The sequence below is a fragment of the Paramacrobiotus metropolitanus genome, unplaced genomic scaffold, assembly GCF_019649055.1.
Source record: "Paramacrobiotus metropolitanus isolate TYO unplaced genomic scaffold, Prichtersi_v1.0 Parri_scaffold0000005, whole genome shotgun sequence".
Classification (NCBI taxonomy): Eukaryota; Metazoa; Tardigrada; class Eutardigrada; order Parachela; family Macrobiotidae; genus Paramacrobiotus; species Paramacrobiotus metropolitanus.
In genome coordinates this window covers 2708985-2732859 of record NW_026570225.1, presented here as the reverse complement: position 1 = coordinate 2732859, position 23875 = coordinate 2708985, and the positions used below count along the sequence as shown (strand labels likewise).

The 23875-nt window shown below is 44.7% G+C and overlaps 3 protein-coding genes across 5 annotated transcripts; 2 read left to right on the top strand and 1 right to left on the bottom strand.

Moving 5' to 3' along the window:
- The first annotated feature begins 882 nt into the window (after window positions 1-882).
- On the top strand, window positions 883-1945 carry LOC129580896 (uncharacterized). The gene is made up of 2 exons (XM_055471652.1): window positions 883-1030; window positions 1240-1945. The coding sequence occupies exons 1-2, from the start codon at window positions 973-975 to the stop codon at window positions 1707-1709; spliced, it is 528 nt and encodes a 175-aa protein (XP_055327627.1). The 5' UTR covers window positions 883-972; the 3' UTR covers window positions 1710-1945.
- On the bottom strand, window positions 1689-4922 carry LOC129580895 (CAAX prenyl protease 2-like). Of its 3 annotated transcripts, XM_055471650.1 has the most exons (9): window positions 4480-4922; window positions 4220-4306; window positions 4072-4154; window positions 3544-3994; window positions 3314-3468; window positions 2710-3158; window positions 2476-2519; window positions 2252-2309; window positions 1689-2037 (listed from the first exon to the last, which is right to left on the bottom strand). In XM_055471650.1, exons 4-6 carry the CDS (start codon window positions 3983-3985, stop codon window positions 2718-2720), a joined length of 1038 nt encoding a protein of 345 aa, XP_055327625.1. In that variant the 5' UTR covers window positions 3986-3994; window positions 4072-4154; window positions 4220-4306; window positions 4480-4922; the 3' UTR covers window positions 1689-2037; window positions 2252-2309; window positions 2476-2519; window positions 2710-2717. The 3 variants fall into 3 exon arrangements, with proteins under 3 accessions (XP_055327625.1, XP_055327626.1, XP_055327623.1); XM_055471648.1 differs by having other exon boundaries at window positions 1691-2037; window positions 3544-4154; window positions 4480-4921; XM_055471651.1 differs by lacking the exons at window positions 4220-4306; window positions 4480-4922 and having other exon boundaries at window positions 4134-4152.
- On the top strand, window positions 4321-23557 carry LOC129580893 (E3 ubiquitin-protein ligase UBR4-like). Its single transcript, XM_055471646.1, is given in 20 exon segments — window positions 4321-4555; window positions 5232-7263; window positions 7403-8464; window positions 8774-9261; window positions 9337-10790; window positions 10854-11462; window positions 11541-12340; window positions 12740-12853; window positions 12925-14858; window positions 15026-16051; window positions 16363-16846; window positions 16849-16896; window positions 17093-18100; window positions 18196-18958; window positions 19146-19861; window positions 20030-20487; window positions 20607-20900; window positions 20966-21663; window positions 21796-22466; window positions 22649-23557. Coding segments are annotated over 19 exon segments (15306 nt in total). The 5' UTR covers window positions 4321-4555; window positions 5232-5276; the 3' UTR covers window positions 23341-23557.
- Window positions 23558-23875: the final 318 nt, after the last annotated feature.

Genomic DNA, 23875 nt, shown 5'->3' with positions numbered 1-23875 from the left:
TTATACCTGACCGCTTTTTCAGTTTATAATGCAGAGTACGGAAAAATACAGAGAGAACAATAATTTAACAGTTAATCGTTCAGTTAATTTGTTTTAAGCACGATCAAAAATCGTTTTTACCATTATAACTGGGCTGCTGTATGTATAATTACACCTGTGCCCAAGTGACCCTATTATAAAAGATATCGAAAGTTGAAAAACTGTCTTGAACAATTAGGAAGTTCGATGCAGTTCTGAAAATAAGTTATGGCGCATGCCTTTACAAGGACTAAATGAACAAACTTGGGATTGAATAAACAATGCCGAACCTGGGAATTAGCATTTAATTTGCACTGTAGGTACAAAGTGGGCCAAGTCTTAAAACTTTTAAAACTTTTAAAACCCTTTAACTTGGCCCACTTTGTACCTACCCTCCATACCGTACATCAATAATATCACAGTATAAATATCATAACGATCGCATCGAGCATAAAAGGGTCAATGAAAGAGCAGTGATTTATGTATTTTATTTGCGATGTGGCACGGTATTACTACGGTACACTTCAGTTAGACACATTATTTTTCGTTCTTATGCCGTTGATAAGCTACGCGTAATATAATTAATTATCCTCAAAAAAACACTGGCGTGCTTTTGGTCGAACTTATGGCAAGTGCACGTGCACTTTCGTAAGCAGTCCGCAAATGGCCACGTTGAGGCACTTTGTATACCAAAACTTTAGTGATTAAAAACCGAGTGGTTCTGTGACACTAGATGAATAACTTCAGCTTGCCGCTTATGTTAAGATGTTATCCCAAACAAAGGCAACGAACTTCCGGAACACGAATATATGGTACAACTGCATGCGTAAGGTTGGTAGCTAACGGAAAGTTTCTGTTTAGTATTTAATTAGCGGTTCTCGTATGCGTTAACCTATTCGATTATATGTATGTAGTGATTCTGTGCACACCTACCAGGAAACTAAATTTAAATAAATGGCACCGGTTTCTTGGCTTTTTTTTGTGACCTTTGTGGTTGCACCGTGCCTTTCAGGTAGGCTATGCCAAAACTTCGCTTTCGATTCATGCCAGTCCGGAAATGTAATCCGGTTACCTTTAAGTCGCTCTGAAATGATCGTGCAGAAAATCGGATTTAAATGGTTTCGCCAGATTCAATTTTGAAGAAATTATAACCTTGCTAGAATAATAAATGTACAATAATAGCCCGATCATTAATTTTAATTGCATCTGGTTTTTCTGCAGCGCCAACTGAACAGGAAGGAACTAGCGATAAGCAGCTTGTCTGGCATGAGCAGCATTGGCAGAGTGGGCCAGTAGCGGTGCCAGTCGCCAATGGCGGCCGCCGTCCAGTCGTTGTTCCCGTCGTAGTTAACACTCAAACAGGATGGTACAATGGCCGCCCCACCAGTGACCACGACGAGGATGACGACGATGTGACCACCAACGACTGCTACTGGAATGGTAGACGCCGAGGTGATTCCCGCTGCCTGTCCTGGTCCACATATGGGCTAAAATGGTTTTTCGACGACGATAGCGACTACAGCGATCGTAAGTTTTTCAAAATGTTCGGCTGGCCGAGACATCACAGTCATGATATCCACCATGAGCGACGTCGAGATCGTGATCTTGACGGGAAAGAAAACTACAACCATCCACACTGGGATCATCACGCTAAAGCCGAAATTGTGCGACGCCGGAAGGATCACCATTAGAAACATCTCGTTGTACAGTATACAATGCTCAGTACCTCACGCTGTGGTCGACGAAATGTTTATTATCACATTTTTTATGACGAAATGTTTTACTGACTGTTGTTTTATGTTTGCATAACAAAAGCGAAATCTCTACTAACATATCTGTACAAAATTAATCTCTATGGCACTTTTAAGCATAAATGATGCAAGCTGAGTTCTCTTGCACAGAGCAACCACAAAATAAAGAAGCTGTAAGAAAGGCAGAAGATATGTCGCAAATCACCTAAAGAAATAGGTTTACATATTAGAGGATCACTAGTTCAGATGGATTCCATAAAATCGGCACCTGCAAGGCAAGCAACAAATTTTAGTATTCGTGTGCTTTGATTTGATTCATGTGCAGATCTCTTCAAATAATGATTAAATGCATTATATGTTCAGAGATGAAGTATAATTAAATCCACAACGAAATTCCAAATTCTGCCAGGGATAACTGATTTAAATCATCATTTTTTTTCTTGAAAACTCACAGGCCAGTTGTTCTAGTGCGTTCTACTCACCTTAAAATCTAAATGTATATTTGGATTCCAGACTGCCAATCGCTGACAAAAATAACACCTACGAAAAAGATGATACACTTTAGAACCCGGCTGCTTTTTTATAGAACATTTCGTTAAAAAATTTGGCAACAAGTCAGTAATACAATTCACCAAAAACTCTGTCTGACAGGGATAACTAGTCATCATGTTCCACTTGCTGTACGTATGCCAATCTATGTACTCACTTGTCTCTTTGCTGTAGCTTCTGAGGATAACTGCAAGTCCCATTCTATAAAGCAGCCCCAAAGAATGACCAATACGAACAGCCATATCTAACCCATGAGAAAACTATTCGGTAACACGGTTCAGAACCCAAAACAATTCACCAGCATTATGTCTGACAGGGATAACTGACGTTATTCATCATAATATAAACACTAAAGTGCTGAATATACGAATAACAAACTTGCATAACTTACTCATTTTTCTACCACTGCACATTTCCATACAGACCAGGATCTGTCAAAGGCTGCAGGAGATACAACCATATTCCGAATCCTCCCAAATAAGCTACAACCATGACAATCTTCGCGCCCAGAGGCACTGTTCCGAATGTCTCTATTTCAGGCACGCCGAGCACATTGCACAGGGCATGCGTAAGGATCGGTGCGGCGATATGGCCAGTGCGGACGAAGAGGTACGCAGAGTACAGGCCGAAAAGGGAAGTATAGGCGATCTGAAACAACGTAGCAATGACAGCACGCAGCGCCGGGGTCCCCAGTCGTATCCGGTCGAAGATGTGATGCAAATGAGCGACGCCGAAGGATAACGGACTTATCAGGATGGCAGCACGTGGCCCATAGCACACAATCAATACGGGAATCAAGCATGCGCGATATACAAATTCTTCGGACAACGGAGCCACGACCTACAATAAGAAACAAATTAAAAAAATTAAAATTGTCATAGTTCCAGAAATTCATTATAACACTTTGGACCTATTGAGGACGCATCTAGAATCGTGGAAAATTGTTGGGAAATTTGTAAAAGCACATTACCTACGTAAGATAATCAACCACTTACATAAGCTCGCCACCAGATGTGGGAGTAAATAGTGTCGCGAAGTACGCGCCGCCGGTAATACAGATTTCGATAAATTAGAGTTAGGAAAGCTCGATTGTATCCCCTCCAACGTCCAGCAAAAAAATCACCCACGATTGGACCAGCAAAAAGAATCACTGCAATATCAGGAACTCTTCCAAAAACGATACGATCACAGAAACCAGCTGATGTTACGCATTTAATCTACATACGTGTCAAAATCACCGGCAAAACACTCGCGAACAATACCCCGTTAAATCGCAATCCTATCCGATTCGCGAAGCAAACCACAAAAGATTTATCCGAGCATACTCCAGAAAAATAATGAAAGACTGCCGAGAGGCAGCATGAAATCACAGATGCGCAGAATACTCGCTGAAATCGCGACCTGATCTCCGCGGGATCATCGCGGTTACGACTTGGGAAGGCAATCAGTTTCGCACCCAGCGGATGAATGTACAAGCTTGCAACATAGCAAAACGCGATGGAAGATCCTATTATCCAGGTGAAAACAATTTCGGCACGATCGCATTCCGGTATACCGGCGCCGGTGAGGTTTCCCTGTGTTGCTCGGCTTAGATGTTCCGCATTCTCCATGGTCTGATCTTGGTAAGTTGGTTGGAAGCCAGGAAGTGGAACAAAAACTTCTTTCATGGAAAAAATCTAAATGACATTTTATGATGATATTTAACTATTACCGCTTTCATATTAACCGTAAATAGTAACTATAAAAGAAATACATTTTTCTGCTATCAGTCAGTTTCTGACAGCAAGTTGCTTGATTATATGGTGAGTTGGTGACCTGCCGTCAGTTCCCCAAAATCTGAACCGCAAAAGAAAATCAAACGGATTTGAAAAGCGCACTGTCTGGCGGTGGGCCTTTATTACAGATTTGATTGGGCCGCACCGTGGGTCAGGCCCACCCATTGGGCTGGGTTTTCATTCATTCAGTCGAAGATCAAAGCATGCCCCATTCTAAAAATAAAAAATTCCTTGTTAGTTTTCATGATTTTGCATAAAATTTCAAGATCTTTGCGGTCCTACGAGTTTACTTCGCATTGGTTTTCCTGTTAACGAGAAGTGCTGAATCTCTGCGAAATACTGTCGTCAGTGCCGTGATATTTTAATACTTACTCCTCCTTACTTACCTACTAGGGCTGATCTTACGGCCTTCTCTGAGAGTTGGATTTCTGGTCATCGGATTGAACAAAAAGCATCAGCGAAGTGAGTGATCTCGCCTTGTTTTGTTAATGGTAAAGTAAGGCGAATGAGCTTTAGCTGTTCAGCCTTTAAACTTTCTGTCCTAAAACTGAAACAAATTTGCGCCTGGTACGTATTTAAACGGTGAAAGCATCATTTCGATCGCTTTTTCAGTTTTCTCTTTCATAAACGGAAGCGTGCGGCGTCCACTTGCCCATCGTAGTTTGGGAAATGCTGTTCGTGATATCTTAATTAATAAAAAAACGCGTCATGTTCCGTCACCATAAAAACTGATAAAACATAACAATCTGAACTTAAAAATCTTAATGACTCACTGGTAAGCACAGAATTAGTAGCTATCTCGAATCATCGCTATCCGCATGAGCACGTAAATCAGTAAATATTTTTGGATTTAGCACTTACGCGTGTGATCCTTATTAGCCTGCTGACAGAGGAATACTCTTATGAGTACATACCTGACTCAACAGGAAGGGAACGTAGGAGTACTTGATGTATAACGGTGCAAACATGGTTATCGATTACTAGTAGTGGAACGATAAGTCCCATGAATTCTGAGTTTTTCTTCACAGTTAACTTCAGTATTAATGCAATGCTTGAAATTTGTAATTTGTTTCGCAGTTTATTTTTTACTGACAACGAAAATATATTTGTGATCATGTAACCGATTCACAATTTGCAGAGAATAAGTGGATTCGCTCCTATGAAATAGAAGAAACGCATAAAGATGGCTGTAGACAGCGGTGGTTCTCGCGTCATGTTACAGCAAATTCTGAAACCGATCGAAATTCTAGTCTCCCAGCCGTACGATGCCCTGCCTGATTCCGATTTTAGGCAGTTACTGCAGTACATCTCCCAGCTGAAATCGGAGATTCTCAGCGCCCAAGCGGATTACCTACCGTTCTGGGATGCCTACGTCGCCCTGTCCTATCATGCCATTTATCAGCATCGTCTGCACATCGCCGAGAAGAACGACCGCGCTCTGGAAAACTTGGTCAATGCGGCCGCGAAATTGCTGATGGATTACTGCATTCAGCGCTTACAGAAACCTGTGGGAAGCAGTTTCTTGACGATGGCGGACTGTTTGAAGCTGTTAGCTGCGGTGTACAATCTGGGATCACCGTATGGGAAAAATGAAATACTGGCAATGTTCAAACAGTTGGAAACGGCTAAAGTACCTCCGGAAGTCAAGCCAGCGGACAGGAGCGATGTGGAGCACGAAGAAGAAAAGAAAGATGTGAAAAGAAATGTCCACATGGTGCCTTCAGTCCCCGTTGTCAACGTGAAGAACTTGATCACTCCGATTATTCAGGGCGCCTATGAGCCGATTTCCGAGTTGGGCATCTCCGCGGCCAAGGTGTCAGGCAAATTCAGCGAGCGCTACGGCAAGAAGATGTACTGGTATTTGTGTGAAAATCGTGTGGGGGATACACTGTTAAGCATTCTGCAGAATTCCGCAGTGTTCAGTGCGTTTATGGACACCGACATCGGTGCGATCAACTTCTTCAAAGCCGTGATCACCAAGTTGACGGACGCCCGACAAATTGTGGGCAGAGCGGATATTCTCTCCTCTGATCTGGATGTGGCGTTCCAGATGAGCAAAATCCCACTTCCCGACTGCTGCTCACCGGAGAATTTGGAGTTTGTATGCAGTTTTGGAATTAGCTGTATCACGAACGCCTGTAAACTGTTAACCTCTTTAAATGTGATTGACTGTCAAACTGTCGCGGAAGAATCGGATGGAAGTCTGCAGCGGCAGCTCAGTGAATCGCGTTTGTCCACAATGAAGAAAGCAGAACAGCTGTTGACCGTGTATGAACAGCTGGAAAAGAGTATCGCCGTCAACAACCGAGAAGCCGCTCGGAACATGGTCACTGTGTGTTGTCGTTATTTTTTTGCCAGTCTCGAGGGAATTCTTGTGGGAGCCGACCTCGACCTTACAGCTTCGTTGCTCATTTTCTCTGCACCGGCACTGTATCTTCTGCGGCAGCTGCTGATGTTTATGAGTAAACTGACGGATGATTTGCGATCCTTCGAGATTCCTTTGCTGGAGTCCTTACCGGTTACGGTTCCTAATCAGCTGGTTTTGTCGGAAATTTACACTCCCTGGTACAGGTTGGTTTATCTGATGCGGCAACACGATACATTTGGCGTGATTATTCGCTCCTTATCCATTTGCCACGGACAAGCGTACCGTCGGCTGTTAAAGTGCGTGAAGAGTGCACAAAAACAACCGTCTTCCAGTCCATCACCGAATGCATTATGGGTCAAGTCCGAAAGCAGAAGTCGGTCGAGAAGTCGAGATTCCGATTCGGACACTTCACCTCGTCCAACCAAGCTGTCGTCTAGTCAAGACAATTTGATTCCGGGATATCTGTGGGAAGAGAGCATTGAAGGACCGATGGGCTCGGAAATGTCCAACGCCTCCAACGGGATTTCCCAGGATACGGCCTTAACGGAATCTCTTCTGGATACTGTCTCAAAAATCTTACATTTTCTTGATCGCGAATTTCTACAAAGTGAACATGGGATGATGGAGATTTTATTGCGGGAGTTTTTCATGGCGAAGCATGTGACGCAAATGTTGCCGATCATGACGACCAGTTCTTTTGAATACGTGCCTACGGGAGACATGGATCCACCGCATCTGCGATCTCTTGTTGCGAAATGCGAATTAACGCTGGATATGTTTCTTCACAATTTGGTTACTACAGGTAAAGAATTACTTATGGTTAGGTCTTCGAAATGTGTATCGGTTTGAGGAATGAATTTACCAAATAACAGAGTTTTGGAATATCCGTGATTACGATGCTCACCGGTGATTGATAATGGTGGTTTTTCCTGAAAATTTAGGGTTCGTCAGTGACGAAATCATCCTTAACGTGCTGAAATCTGTTGGATTGGATCTCTCTCCGGCCAAAAAAGCTGAACCATGGCCTTTGTACATGCCAAGAGTTTTTTTGTCGTTTTTTGGACGTGTTCTGCTAAAATGGCAATTTGATCAGCAAGATGATGCTCATGAGAGCCCGCGGCATGCACCGGTCTCGTCGACAGCTACATTGACAATCTGGAACCGCTTATGTGTGGCGCTTCAACAGCGAGCGCTTAGAGAACAATCGGACACCACACAGATACCGAATTGGTGGAGGAACCATCTGGAATTTGAAGATCTGAATCCGGAGCATCTGTATCTGCTTCTTCTGGCTTTCCATGGTTTGGCATTGATGCAAAAGAAATCTGTTCTAACACTTTTGGCTTCTTCGTTTGTTAGTTGCGCTTGCAAAATTAAAGAATGGAACGAGCGGAATTTGTTGATTGTTTCGCGGATCCTGGTGACGATTGAATATTTGATGCATCGTCTGTATGAACCATCGGATTCGTTGATGCGACAAGTGGAGAGTTTATTGTTTCCCGCTGTTACCCAATCGAAAATTCCCGATATGCAGATTCCGGTCTACGATGTGGCGCAGAGAGTATGTGAAATGTCCCCGGTGGATCAAGCCAAATATCCAGATTTGTACAGAGTTTTTTACTATATTATCACCCCGGAAAATGCCCATCAGGATCCTTTGACACTGGATGGGTTGGCTTGCAGTTTTCTCCTGGCCCCAAATAAAACCCCCGAATACGCTGACTTTTACCATGCCTTGAATACCCTGTGGAATGCGCTGCATGGAAAAACAGTGCAGGAGAGCGAGAGCCTACGGCATGTCGCTACTTTTAACTATGCGGCACTGCTTCTCTGGCGACTACTGCGAGTGCTGCCGCCGTCGTTGGCGCACTGGGATACGTTGCGGAAGGATGGGCAAGAATTTGCGCTCGATTCAGTGCAAAATATTACTGCTGCGTTGTGGGCGGCACGGTTGACCAGCAAATCATACAAGACTTGGTTAAAAGATACATTCGTCAAATTGGGTAAGTACGTACATAGGCAGATTTCTTGGCAGATTAGATTTCTGTGGTAAAAACACGCAAACATTTTTAGCGAAATAAAGCAACGTGCGTAACTGCGTATTAAGCTTTCCGTTCTTCAGCCTACCCGAAACGTAAAATATAGTTTCACAGTCCGCTGTACACAAAAGTGCTGGAATCAGAGATCGCAGTCTATGTGCATAGGAGTTTTGTCTGAATGGAAATTGGAAAGTAAATAGGAATACAAGTCTATCACAGTTGCAGTACTTGTACCAATATTTTGTGTTATCGTTTTCGTTGGTATTTAAATAGGACAAAGCACAGTGAACGCGGATTTATTGCTGTCCAACTGTTCGGACGCTGTCGGTTTCAACAAAGATCTTCATCGTTTACGAAACTACATGGAGTCGTTTTTGAAGTACCAGCAAAAAAGGAAAACAGAAGCTCCAGGCGCACCAGAAATGCCGGCAATTGATGCTTCGCCATTGGAAGAGACAGCCAAATCCTTATTATCTGAAGGTGGATTAAGAACGTGGCTGCATGATGGACCCATAATCAACGATCAAGATTTTCCGAAGATTCCCTCTTCACTAAGTTTGGTGTGTTTGATCAGTAAGGTCCAACAGGCTATGGAAGAATTGGTGCGGGATAATAATGTGGACAAATCACGCTTGAACTCTGCTGCCACTGCTCTCGCTCCCTTGGTTCTGGATTGCATTATACATTATGGACATTTTTGTGCGTCTAGTATTATGAACCGCATCGCGGAAAGGATTACCACGGGCGGCAATACTCTGCAGGTAATTTGAGCCTTACTTTAACGGTTGAGCGTTAATGTTGATGTGCAGTATTTCTTTCGTTTTATTTTGTTCTAGGTGTATCAGCAGCTGTTGTTCGTGTGCGGACAAAACAGCGGTACTCTTCTGACTAGCGCAAACCATGTCCAAGAAGCTGTTCCTCCCTTGCTGACCGACGTCCTGATTGAATGGCAGATGAAAGAAGCCGGTAATCAACCCATGTTTCCGTCCCACAAGGAATACCAGCATAATGAAGCCATGACCTTTGATGGATTTGTCAATAACGTGATTACGAACCACATGATCGGGACCACCAACATCAAGGTCGGCAACGCCTCCGGACACAATCTGTCCTTGAAGTACACGCTGAACATTCTTGTGCAGTTCCTTCATGAATTGCAATCGTGGCTCCCTGTTAGCATCGATATGGTGCTGAAGGAACATTTCCACAGAGCTATGATGCCGGTTATCATGGGATGTTTCATCCCCGAGGATATGGAAAAAATGGCCACCACGATGTTGGAACGGGTTCTTGGTGATAGCACCTTTCAGTTACAGTACATGAAAACGCTGATGTATTTGGTGTATGACATATTGAAACTGCTGCGAGATGACGTGGTCAGTGCGGATATGGATCCCACTGGAATTGCAAGCAAATGCGTGGAGACATTTAATGCTTTACTGGATACGCAAACCGGACGGGCAGCTATGGCAGCAATCTTTCAAGAGAAATCGTTTGATATTACGGAAATCATGCTTTCTATTACGAAGTCGCAGTTCTCTAATTCGTATGACGTGATGGTGTTGAATTTTGTCAATCGTATCCTTGTGGAAACAGCCAAATCCTCCGACGATGCCACATTGGCTTTATTGAGCCAGTCGTTGAGAAAAATCGAACAGCGATCACCCGATGTTCTGCAGCTATGGATGGATAAGGTTCTGCGTAACCCTTCGTGGAAAGACGGCAGTGAACGAAAATGTGTGGTTTTCTTGGAGAACTGGGTAGCGTTTATACAGGTAGCTGATCGACCACTGAGCGAAATGCTAGCTGAAGTCTTGTTAAAGGCGCTGACCGCCATTGTGTCGCCAAACATGGGAGTGTCTGGCTCGGACTACCCATTGTTTGCGGAGCTGATGCCGACGATGGAAGTGCTAGCCGCGTCGTGCAAAATAGGGCATGAGCTCTTGTTAACATCATCAGTCGCTTGGTTGAAATCATGTGTCCAGTATTTATCGCAGAGGGAAGTGAAGGATAAACTGGATGAAGGCGCGACAGGAGGCACGCTCGAGCAAGTGCTGAATGCGGTTGGCGGTTTATTGCTGTATGTGGGACGGATACTGTCTGCGCTGAGGCACGATACGAAACGAACGGCTTCACCCGATCCTGACGATTTGGATGTCGAGTCTAGTGTGGTGGACGAGAATGATGAAGATGATGAATCAGCTCACGGAGAGGAATCCGCCGATGAAGTGGATGATTCGAAACTATGCACTTTCACTATTACAGCAAAAGAATTTATGAGCCAGCACTGGTAATGATAAAGCTTCCTTTTTTTACTGAGGAATTTTTGGCTGTATGTAAATGTTTTATCTAGGTATCACTGTCATACCTGCGGTCTGACTAATGGACAGGGAATGTGTTCCGTGTGCGCAAAGGTGTGTCACAGGGGACATGATGTCACGTACAGCAAATTCGGATCGTTTTTTTGTGATTGTGGAGCCAAAGAAGATGGATCATGTCAAGCTCTGCGGAAACGGAACACAGCAGTAGTGGAAGAAAGCTCCAGCATTCTGATTGGCAGTCGAGCGGTTGGTGCATTCTCATCCACTTCCTTGGGTGCATCCAGAGGGATGAATGCGTCTACTGGATCATTTCGACGGTCAAAAGAGATGGATGAGCTGAATCACCAGTTGCAGGAACAATTGAACAGTCAGCGCGAAGCTTTGACTCGCTTGTTGAATACCCTTGATATTACTTCGGTTTTGATTTCGCTAATGGGGCATCTTGTCAGCGGTGCTAACGGTGTAGTACGGGCCTTGTGTTCCAGTGCTGGACGTTCAGAAAAAGTCGCACAACGCCTGAAAACACTGCACTCGTTGACTTTACCAGCTGCTGGAAAGGCGGTTGTAGAGCCTAGCGATCGACTGTTGCAGCCGTTAATGGCAACTCAGGAAGGAACTTTCGATAACATCAAAAATGGCATGTAAGTGAGCGAAGTGTTGAGATCAGTGAAATTGATATTTCAGGATATTTTCCAGTGATCGAGTCGATCTTTTTGTAGCAGCGAACCCTCCGATATGTCGGCACGTACTCAATTGTACCAGGCAACCGTCCGACGACGAGTAATGGCGGTGTTTTCTCATGGTCCAGCGAGATATTTGGCCATGGCCGTGGAGAAGAACAAAATTTCGGTGTATCAGTTATCCCATTTGCTGAAACAAGTCTGTGACCGGCACCAACTGCCACTGAATGGCAGTGGCGGTGGTTCTCCAAAATTGATGCTGCCCTTTCACGGCAATGTGATTTTTCCTTTTAACGTGTCGGGAATTCTGGTTAATCCGCTGCGTGATGGTCTGATTGCCGTTACCGGAAGTAAAGATTGTGTTGTTGTTCTCATGAATCCTGAGCTGAGCACGCATGACCAAATCACTGTTAATCTGGGATCGTTCGAAAGTGGAAATTTTGTTGTTAAAGCTTTGTGGATGCCGGATTCGCAGACCGAATTACTGGTGGCAACTCTGGACTTCGTTAAAATCTTTGACTTATCCAAGAGCACCGAGAAACCAGTCTACGATTTGTTGATTGCCAATGGAAAAATCCGCGATGTGACAGTGGCGTTTTTTGGCTCCTCCGATGGCCCCCACGTGATGATCATGTCGTCTACGGGTCAGGTATTCGCCCAGGAGCTCAACTCGCACGCGATGGCCGATACGGATCCTTTCTTTGTGACAACGACATTAAATGTGGCTCACAGTGATTTGCCGCGCGAAACTTCCAGGACAGAAGAGAGTGGCACCCGAGGTGGAGTGGCACTGTACTATTCACACGCATTGCAGTTGCTGTTTCTTAGTTATGAGCAAGGTACGTTCATGATTTTTCAAATTGTGCGGCTGACTGAAAAATTAATGTTTATCTGTAACTATATAATTACGTGTTATTTGTGATTTATTTGGAATCATCATCGTGGCCGTTCATTGTTCAGTTAGATATTATTTTACGTGGTGTTCTCAGTAAATGTTTGCGGTACGCGATAATGGTACTGTATTTGTATCAGCACGTAGTGAATCCGACGAAATGTAATGGGTCTCATCGGTCAAATCAGTGCTAAACCTAAAGGGCAGCTTTCATATGGTCACCGGTTTGAGAGGAATCGCGACACGGATGGTACCCCGTGATGATACATACCTATTCACAGCGCTCTGGATTTTAAGTCCGTGCGTATCGTTTTCCGCATTTTGATACATGATTTTTTAATTATAGGCAAATTGTTCGTGGCCCCGCTTACCAGTATTTCCAGCGACAACGCTGTTATTCCCGCAACGGAACTGAGCTTTTCAAAACAGAAAGGAGACACAACTCAAGGAAAATCTTTGTGTTAGTACCATTTAAAATTTGTTTGTTTGCAAACCTGAAGCGTTACATTCTGAAAGTTACTGTGTTTGTAGGGTGCTTTTCAGAAAACGGAGGCTTTCCCGGTCAGATATTTGCCTGGCTGCAGGGTATAAGCGTTCCCATCGTCTTGATTGTCGACAGAGAGGGGCTGTCTTTTCAAAACGTAAAACCGAGTAGCACCAAAGTGAAGGCTCTCGATATGGTGGTCACTAAATACACCGCATCTGACGGGCCCCAAACGATCTTGGCTTCTCTGAACGAAGACGGTACCCTGAAGTTCTATTCCCTCCAGTCCGACTCAGCAGCAGTTTGGATGCCGAGTGAAAGTACTATCGCATCCTCTGCAACTGCAGTGAAATGTCATGCGCCCATGCCGAAAAGTAAAGAGTCCCCAACCTCCAACCCTTCTTTTCCCGTGGACTTCTTCGAAAATTGTACACTTCTCACCAACATTGAGTTCGGCGGAGACCTGGTAGATGTTTACCCAAAAGCCAAACTGAAGTCGCGTTTAGAGCAGAATACAACGTATATTGTGAGCGAAAGATCGGCGGGATTTGATCTGGAGATTACTAACCTTGATCACAGCTATGCGTTTTGCGGGTTCCGTGTGGGATTGGGAGCGCAAGGCATGGACAAGTATCCGGCATCGGTTAAAGTGTTTGGCCGGAATAAGGTCTTTGTTCTTCAGCGTGGAGCGCGATATTTTGACTTCCCGTTGACCGAAGAGGAATCCGTACTGGCTGATCGGAAACTAACTTTGCATTTCTCGCCCGCGGAAACAGGAACGATAACCTACCTTGACTCGATCGTGGTGTACGGCAAGCCCAAATCAACGTTGGGATGGGATAAAGAAGGAGAGCAGGGGCCGAATGCGGAGGCATCGAATAAGTTGCTAACGACGAAAACCTGTGCGGTTGTAAATCTCTTCGATACCGTCCTTGGCCGAACGCTGAAGGCACTGGAGTTGTCGATATCCATATGGCCGCTGGATACTGCTGAATTACGCAATAATATTATGGACAAGACCATTAATCTGATTAGCACGTGTCAAGCCTTGCCCCAGGTGTACCATAATGCTAAGTGTCTGCTGTTTCCCGTTCATGATTTTCAGCGCTCCCAATTTCATTCGGCGAAAGACGTAGCTGTCATCGGGCACTGCATAAAAGTGCTGGAAGAATTAGTCGGACGTACGAAAATGGAAAGTAACACCAACATAGACAGCCCAATAGATTCGTCTAGTTTTTTCCATTTGTTAGCTAGCTTGCGCCCCATTGCTGCTAAACGGCCGGCAAATCTGTACCAGCAGTTGATTGATACAGTGGATGAAACGAAACTGGAGACGAGTCGACTAATTCTTGGCAAAGATACCGTAAGGAAAACCATGCGGAGTGAATCACGTCAGTCCACCATCAAGACTACTTATTTTTTGGAAAGCTTGTCCAGTCTGTTCTGGCACATTCACGCATCTCTCCCCAAAAAAATTACTGTGGCTAATGTTGTACAACTGCAAGAGCTGCTTCCGATTGAATTGACTGTTCAGTATCTTGTGGAAATTGTGCACGTCATTATGGTGGCAGATCCCGAAATGATTCCGGTAGGAGTAAAGCTGTATATCACATTCATCTGCTGTAAGGATCAAACGGTTGCGCTGGCGGCGAAGAACACTGTGTTAAAGACTCTGCGTCCCAAAGAGATTAGCGCAAAGGCAGTGGTGAAAGAGATTCAACGGCAATCGCGAGAAAGAACCGACGAGCCGATTGTTAACGCGCCATTGTTACCGGACTTGGAAGAGGGGAACGATTCTGAAGAAAACGAAGCAGATGAGTCATTTCAAGCCCAAGAACAGATTGGTGGTGAAGGCGAAGTTAGTCAAAACATGGAAGAAATGCTTGGAGAGCTGCAAATGGTCTGGCAGATGGTTGAGCCGCATTTGGGTGGAGCGCAGGCATTGGAGGATTTCATCGAGAATCCCAACAATCTGCAACAGGTTTGTTTGCACGCTGAATTGGGAATGTTTATCAAACTGCTGCAGCTTTGTGTGTGTTGCATTCACAGACAAGATTATTGTTTGGCCAGTTCTGTGTTTTTATTTTTTGTTTGATGTGGTATATGCAGCTAATTTGATCTTATTCGTTTCAAACTGTTGTATTTCAGATTCTCGAGATTCCACCCGACGCGGACGATGAAGCTATGCTGGATTTAGCTATGGCCTTGAACATGCAACCGGAAGATGTCGGTCATGAGAATGCCAGCAGCATTGGTGTTGCGAGTATCCAGCCGCAAGTGGGTGAAGAATCAACCGACAGTAATACTGATGCGGAAGGCGCCAGTGATGACGAAGCCAGCAATGCGCCGACCGAAACCTCGGCCCTTCGGCCTCAGTCTCCTAACGGAGCGCCGTGTTCGACCCATGGTTCGGATGAAGGTAGTGGGGGATCATCGCTTGCGGGCGATACCAGTGGCCCCAACAATCAGGCAATGGAAACGCCAGGATCGGATAACGTTTCCACCTCCACTTCTCAGACCGATTTGTCATCGCCAGCTTTTTCAGAAATTACTGTAAGGAAGTTGAAGCGCGCTGTAATTGAACGATTGCAGAGTATCGTGGGAACCCTGAACGATGGATTGTCGGCTGTGCCAACGATGCAGCTGTTGTTCAACCTTTGCGTCGATCTAGACCCGGCGAAGTATGAGGAGGATATGATTTTGTTGGATAAAGTGATTTATTCCGTGGTAGCCGCACTGAAGATTGATCGTGAGGACAGACAGTCATTTGCTGTGCGAACGCCGGAAAATGAAGTTGTTATATTGTTGTTGCGTTTCTTGTCTGTATTGATTTCTAAATCTGCATCACGTTATCGAAAATACCGTTCCAACCATTTGATTCCTACGTCATTTACCAACCACTGCGCGACTGTTTTAAATGGAACGAGAGTTCTGGATTTGTGCCACTACTTGTTGAAGCTATTGGCCGATAAAAGCAAAATGGAAACGGAAGGGGAAAGCAAGAAAAAACCGTCAGAGATGAAACTTTTGAAACCGAAGGCTATGAACTTTCCGCCGGATATGGCGCCGTTCTTTTTGAAACCTTTTGTCAAATCTTGTGGACATGATCTCTTCCAGGATTACACTACTTTGCTGACAGAAATGGCTCTTCGTTTGCCGTACCAAATGAAGAAGGTCAGCTAATCACCTACTGCCCACTATAAACATTTCATATAGCACATCTGGCACGTAAAAATTGTCGCTGAGATTTTTTTATCTGTTATTCAGTTAGTTATTAGTCATATCAGATACTGAAGGCACACTGGGCAGTGTGGGCACTATTTTGAGATTTTTTACTTACAGTATAGAAATCCGCTACGAAAATTAGCTAAAAATTTTTAAAGTTCATATTTCTAAACACTAGAGTATTGTATACACTAAAGAGGAGGTTCTCTTACATATAAGTGTCATTAAGTGATATAACATTCGAATGGCTTTCTTTTTAGGTAAGCGACGCGGAGCGACTCAGTCCTCCCCCAAGTTTTGATCAGTCGTGGTGCTACACGCTATGCGACTATATGTCATTTGGAGCTCCACATATGGATCGTCGTCCACCTCGGAAACTGTTGATGTTGCTTTGCGGATCCAAAGATAAATATCGTCAGATTAGAGACTTGTACGCTTTCGATCATCACGTTAAAGAAGTAAAGAAATTATGCGGATTCCGCGGCGGAGTGATGTTGGAAAAGACGCTGGGGGATTTGGATTACGACAACCAGACCAACGTGGCCGAACATCTCAAAACGTGCTTAGAAATGGCTTTGGCACGAACCGCCAACTGGCAGCGGCATTGCCAAAAGGAGCGCAGTACGTTGGTTTTTTTGATTCGCCTGGCTATTTCACTAGATGAACCGGTGGCGACAACCATTTTACAATTGCTTCTGGCGCTATTTGGAGTTAAGGACAAGATTCCGGCTTTGGCCCAAATTGAAGAGGGCCGGTGGTGAAGGCTGTGGTTACGTTACTGAATCAGAGTTTAGGTTAGTCGGATTTTGTTATGTTTCTGCAAGGGTAGCCACCACTTTCTTTAGCGTCGGCATTTTTTATGTTATCAGATGTCATAGGTCTCTTTAATAAAATTTTCCATAGTGGTTTAATTATTTTTCTGCGAAATGATGCATGTTTTCGCTGTACGTGGCGATACTGCTCTCACGTTTATTGTGACCATGTTTGCAGACTCTTCGTTGCTTAAAAGATTCATCCGATGTTTTCTTCTCCAAGCCAACTCCAGTTCCATGCGTATGCTGTCGCATCATTTCTTATACGCTTATTATCGCAACTCTGACGCCAAATACCAGGACACCTTAATTGGTACGATGTGGAAGTTATTCGAAGAACTACCGACATATGGCCACAAAGTAGTGGACTTTGTGGACCTTCTTGGCTACCTGACCGTGAAGAATCCCTACCTGGGCGAGTCAGATTGGCGATCAATCGTTGTCGCGGTGATTAATATGTTGAAATCACAAAATGTTGTCATTAACAATCATCCCAATGCGCGCATCTACCAACAGTTGAATGAAATCACTGGATTGGAAGGGTATTATCTGGAAAGTGATCCGTGTCTTGTCTGCAACTGCCCCGATGCTCCAACGCAGATGGTGAAGCTGAGCTCCATTAAGGCCGATGCCAAGTATACCAGTACATCTCAGCTGTACAAACTGACCGGGCCCTTCGTGATCGACCGAATTGTCTTGAAGATAACCGAATTGAAACGAGCGAGAATGGTAAAGCTGATCAATGTGTACTACAGCAACGTGGCTGTCGACAACATTGTCGAACTGAAAAACAACATGGCGGCATGGAAGAAGGCCAAAAGCGTCTCAGTGGCGCATGCCCAAGCCGAAGTGAAAATCGAATTTATGCTGCCTATTCAGGCAACCAATCTGATGATTGAGTATGCTGAGTTTTATGACAATCCCGGAATGACTCAGGAGACGCTGCAATGTCCCCGATGTTCAGCTATGGTTCCAGCCCATCCTGGAATTTGTGGGAGTTGCGGAGAGAATGTCTTTCAGTGTCTAAAGTGTCGATCGATTAATTATGAGAATCGCGAACCATTTTTATGTCACTCGTGTGGGTTTTGCAAATACGGCAAGTTTGAATACAGTGTGAACTGTCGTCCATCCAGTTCTGGTAATCTGGATCCAGTTGTTAATGAGGAGCAGCGCCGCAGAACAATTGGTTAGTGTACTATTTGACAATTGTTAACGCTGTTAGCGTAACTTACTTGTTAGTTCGTGTTGTTTGTGCAAAGGTTCATTCTTATTGTTTTACAGCTTTGGTCGACCAGCTGCTGACCAAATGCGATTCGCAGTACCGGACTTTACAAGTGCATCGGAATTCCATCGAAAGCATGCTTCTCTCCCTACAGAAAAACGAACGTGATGGGAGCAGTGGATTGAAACCGGACGGTCTGGGTGTATCGCTTCCGAGCTCAATAGCGAACAATGCCGCGAACGTTAATCCGACTATACAAGCGGTAGCCTATCGTTATAGTGTTGAATGCAAAAATACTGTGCAAACAATGGTGCAGCACATTCAGAAGATAATGGCTTGTCGAAAGCTGTTGAAGGCCTATGACCGACGTTTGATGCGAAGTACATCCGTGGTGGAATTTAGTTCTAAGCCAGCGGTACTGGGAGCGGACCAAGTGGAGAAAGTGCGAACAGTCAATGGGTGCTATGGCTGTGCGACAGCTGCCAGTCAGTTCTGCGTTCGAATACTACGGGTCATCGCCAAAGTGAAAAATCAACACTACTTTAGTGCGTATCCGGGACTGATTAACGAGTTGATTGAAAACCATTTGCATCGAGGGAGCCATGAACAACGAATGGAAGTGAAACAGTTGATCAACAGCCTGATGCAGGGATCGCAGAGTTCCGCGGTAGAGTTCATCACTTTGTTGCAAGAACGAATCGGAAGCATCCAGAAATTCTGCACACTGAATCCTTCGATTGGCGCATCGATTGGAAATGAAATTTCAATACTGGAAATGGATACAGGGGAAGAAACGGATAAGCACTGGGAACTGAAATTACGGTGGGTACAAAGGTTTTAACCAGTTCGATAAACAGAGAGCGTTTTACGGAACTTGCACTGATTTCGCGCGGTTGGGCAAGAAGAATGTAAAATAGGAAAGAAAACTGAAGATGTTACAATAGGCATTTTTACGGTTAGATGAATTCTAGTTTGTAAATTCTATTCAATTTTTACTGTCTTTTTACAGGTGTGTTGTGCGTTTGTTTTTGGACGCCGTACAGAGTTCCGTCGCTGGCGTGTTGGAATGCGTGGCATTACCGTGCCTGAAAATCATCCTGAATGCTTTGAAGGGTGAGCTCAAGGGACAGAATGTGGAGGCCTTATCTAGTCTGCAGTTGCCGCACATCAACAGCATTGTCCGAGTGATACGCTGGTTGAAGGGAGACGCCAGGAACTCATTCCAGGCCTGGGTTAGCCGGTGTCCCAAGAAACTCGGCCCTGCAGGCAATGTACGGGAAGTACATCTGAGCCAGAAGTATGGGTTAAGATGGCGTGATAAAGTACGGAATACTGTGGAAACGGATAAACTGGTTTTAGCGGAAAATTCGTGGTTGAAGAGGCTTGTGTTTTATCCCGGTTCACAACAGCTACGGGCCTTGGCTGTAGAGTTGCTGCAATTTTTCTTGGCCTGTCCGAGCCGCTCATATTTTGTTTATCAGTTTATTGGGTCTTTATTGAATGATCTGGGCGAGGCGGGAGAATACGCGGCTGAGTTGATTCAGGTGATCAAGGTCGAGACGGAAGGGAATAACCCTAGCGTCTTCGTGGCATGTCGCGGTATTTTAGAAAGGGTCACAAGCCTGATAATTATGGAGATCGGCAAACTGACGGATTTGGAAATGACAGCACTCAGTGGCAGCCTTGCGCAGGGATATGCTTTGAAATATCTTACAAATATTCTTGGTGAGTATTGGATGTTGAATTAACGGTTTCAGTTATATATTCCATTGTATGGTTTTGTGGTTTAGCGCTCTGACTGACAAACATATAAAAATGTTTTTTCTTCGACCAGTTTGGAGCAATGGTAAAGCGTTTTTAAGGAAATTTATTGACGAAATTGTGTTATTGTAGCGAATCTATTGCGGCGGGACGATATTCGCACAAAGAATCGAAACAGTCTGATTGGGCCAATTTTCAACGGATATCTGGCTCTGCGAAAATTGACGATTCAGCGCACGAAGCAAGTAAATGAAGCGGAAGAAAAGTTGCTGGAGATTATGGAAAGCATGACGTCCGGTACGGAAGAAGAAACGCGATCCTTCATGGTGATTTGCATCGAGGCTTTGAAACACTGTGAAAGTGGAGATTATCGAACTCCGCAATTCATATACGAACGTCTTTGCACGATTATTTTTCCTCAAGAAAAGGAAAAGACAGAATTCAGCCTGGTTATCGAGAAAGACCCGCAGCAAGAAGACTTTTTGCAAGGGCGCATGCAGGGCAATCCATACCCTTTATCGGCGTTCGCCTCGCGTAGTGAACTCGGTGCGACCGAAAGGGACGTGTCTATGCGCGATATTAAAAACAAGGTAAACATCTGGAACTGTCTTCTCCTGTAAATTTTGTTGGCCTTCGTAGCTGGTGTTGTAATCATCGTTCAAAATATGTGACACTATAAGCAAAGGTAATAAATGTTTTTGGCATTTAGGTTTGCCGGGATTGTGAACTGGTGGCATTGTTGGATGATGATACCGCTATGGAATTACTTGTTGCCGGAAAGATAATCTCCCTAGATTTACCAGTGAAAAGTGTGTATAAGCGACTTTGGTTGAAAGATAATCCAGAAGGTTCGCCGATGCGTGTCATGTACCGTCTTCGCGGTTTGATGGGCGATGCGACAGAGGAATTCATTGAGGACCTCGGCAACCGTAATCAAAACAACGCTGACCCGGAAGAAGTGTACCGCCTGTCCAGTATCCTTACAGAAGGCGATGGTTTTCAGGTTAGCTTAAATATAAATTCCCAAAGCTTTGGAGCTCGAGTGGTTACATTGGTGTGTTTTTGTAGACTGTAATCGGACATTTGTCGGAATTGTCCTCTCCGGCTGTGGCGGATCAGGGTGGACCATTGATCGATGTCATCTTGAAAGTTCTATCCTACGCCATTCATCTAAAGATCAATCGCCAGGCTCTGATTAGCCATGCCGGAGACTGGAAGGTCTTCTCCACCTTCATTGCCTTACTAAAAAGCACTGTTAAGGCCCGGCAGAATTTGGCCCATCCGCTGGTTGGCATAATGCAGACTGTCTTTAAAGAGGGTACTGCCACTCTCTCCGCTGATTCATATAAAGAATTTGTGCTGAATTGTGGCACCAAGTCGGATGTTATGGATTTATTGGAGATTTTGGATACACTGGAGGTGGATTCCAAGGCTACCGAGCAGTTGTTGCGGATCGTACCGTTCTTGTGCTTCTGCAACGAAGGAAAAATGCAGATTGTTGTCGATTATTTTACGCCGGCGCTGGAATTCTCCCGAGTGGATGGCGATCAGTTACCTGTTGCAGAAATAAAGAGCCTGGAGTCGCTGTGCCGCATGATTGAGATGCTGGAACCGGATGAAGTGTCGGGTTCGTTTAAGGATTTGTGGATACGAATTGGGTTAACTAAGAAAGTCGTTGATTATTTCTTGTCCCATGGTGCGATAATAACTAACTCCAGCGCAGAATCGCAGGAATTTAAGCGATGTGTCAACAAAAATTCGATGAAGTAAGTGTATTTCCCTTTTTCACCGACATTTGTTCTTATATCTGGTACTGGTTTTCGTTCATATTGGAGCATTTTCAAAATGCCTTTATTATCGGACTAGTAATTCTGTTTTTCACGTGGTGATTCTTACAGGTATGTTCTGCGATTGTTAACGGGATTGGCCCGTGGGCACGAAACCACACAGGTTCTGCTAAGTCGAGAGTGTGTGCCCGGTATTCATCGATTGGAACATGTCAGTACGCCGTTATCGGTATTGGCTGAAAATTTAATGGAAGTCATGAAAGAAAACCAAGCAGTCCGCGAACGTATCGAACAAATTCGTGACCAGACCAAAGCCGAAAAGAAACGCCTGGCCATGGCCATGCGAGCCCGCCAGTTGGGTGCTATGGGTATGAAAACAAACGACAAGGGTGAAATTGTCATTACGAAACCTGCCGTTAAGGGCTTAGAAGATCTGGGAGATGACAAAGGCTTGCACTGTTGTATCTGCCGTGAGGGCTATCGTTTCAAGCCAGATAAAGTACTGGGTGTTTATACGTTCACCCGACGGCAAAATGTGGAGGAACTGGAGCAAAAATCGCCAAAGACAGTGGGCAGTGTGACGGTCACCCATTTCACTTGTGTGCATGTCGAGTGCCACTCGGCAGCCATCAAATCCACACGGGAGGAATGGGAAAAAGCTTCCTGGCACAATGCTAATACCAAATGCAATGGAATTTTGCCGATGTGGGGACCGGATGTGTCGGAAAGTGGCTATGTGCAAGCTTTGGCAAAATTTAATCAACATCTGCAAGATTATACCGGTAAGAAACGGTAGCAGGCAATTTTGTTGCTGTCGGCCAGTCGAAGGTTGTTTTAAACCTGATTGTTGCTTTTAGCGTTAAAGTTCAGAATTTGAGCTGTACTCACTGTGTCCCAGTCATGCCCATATCTTTTGGGAAAGCGAAGAAATCTGTCATTAACCCAGTTTTCTGTTGGTGTATAGGAGTTCGGGAAATTAGCTACACGTTGACGGTTCATGATTTGAAGTTAGCGCTTCTGATTTTTGCGGAAGAACGGTCGTTCAGCGAATATAGCAAGGGTGGCGGCCGGGACTCTAACATGCGTCTGATCCCTTACACTCTCCACACAGCACTCTACGTAATGTCCAGTCAGCGCAGCGTCCCGAAGGAGCGTACCGCTGTCCAGAATTTCCTCAAAATGCGACCGCCCAGCTGGCGTGCAAGCTGTCATTTGGCGGAGTCACCGTTGTATTACGCGGCGCTGTATGTTCTTCTGCACGAACGAAAACAATGGATCCAGGATCGGTTGACCATTCTCCAGCGGCTACTGGTATATGCCCACGAACGACGCAATATCGCCAGCAATGAGCCGCAGGAGTATTCTGTATATAAGACGTGCTTCGTCTTCTTCGGCCTGATTGATTTGATTTATTCGCGGATGCTAGCCAAAGTGCCGAATGAGGGCGAAGAGTGGACAGAGCGGTTGGTAGGCTTCATTCGCCACGGCGATGTGGTGCTGATGGAGGGATGTGAGGCGGTGTTGAGAGTCTACGAAGAGGAACTGTTGCCGGCCACGTCGGCGGCGGAAGTCATGGATATTCTGCACCTGCTGGATGTGATAACCGATCCCCATGCTTTCATTGCGTCGGCTTTGACGCCTCAAGAAACAGCATAGATACGTTTTATGGGCGATTCGTCTGATTTGTGCTTTTTACTGGGAATAATCTTCTTTTCATGCATTAGTACGACAATGAGCACCACTGTTATTGATTCTGATTTATTTACTGAAGCTATTCAGTCCATTACTTTTTTAACCTTATAATAAATTGTACCGTAATTTAGAACGATAAAAGTGAAGTGCTGGTAATTACTCACCACGATAAATTGAAAAAAGTCTTCGACATATGTATGCTCGTCACTGAAATTAGCAATTACCGGGTATTTACCATTTATGTACAAGCAATTTCGGCCTTACTGCGCAAACAATGAAATTCATGAAAGGTAAGTACTGCTGCACAGTGTAAGCCTTGTTGCAGAATTGGGTGAACGGCTGGAATTTAACTAAGGACTTATCCCGCATTCACAAAGCATCTGGACAAATTATTGGTTGTCAATTCATACCATCCTTGAAAAAAATGTTCATTAAAGAAACAAAACAAAATGCAGTGGATTAAATGAACACCCAGTACACCAGCCTGTGACGCACAGAC

Bases quoted from the DNA above. Each gene is read 5' to 3' on its own strand.
- LOC129580896 (XM_055471652.1), top strand. From the start codon at position 973: ATGGCACCGGTTTCTTGGCTTTTTTTTGTGACCTTTGTGGTTGCACCG. The intron at 1,031-1,239 runs GTAGGCTATGCC...GTTTTTCTGCAG, and splicing joins GGTTGCACCGTGCCTTTCAG to CGCCAACTGAACAGGAAGGA.
- LOC129580895 (XM_055471650.1), bottom strand. From the start codon at position 3,985: ATGAAAGAAGTTTTTGTTCCACTTCCTGGCTTCCAACCAACTTACCAA. The intron at 3,469-3,543 runs GTATGTAGATTA...CTGATATTGCAG, and splicing joins TTTGCCGGTGATTTTGACAC to TGATTCTTTTTGCTGGTCCA. The intron at 3,159-3,313 runs GTAAGTGGTTGA...TTCTTATTGTAG, and splicing joins ACATCTGGTGGCGAGCTTAT to GTCGTGGCTCCGTTGTCCGA.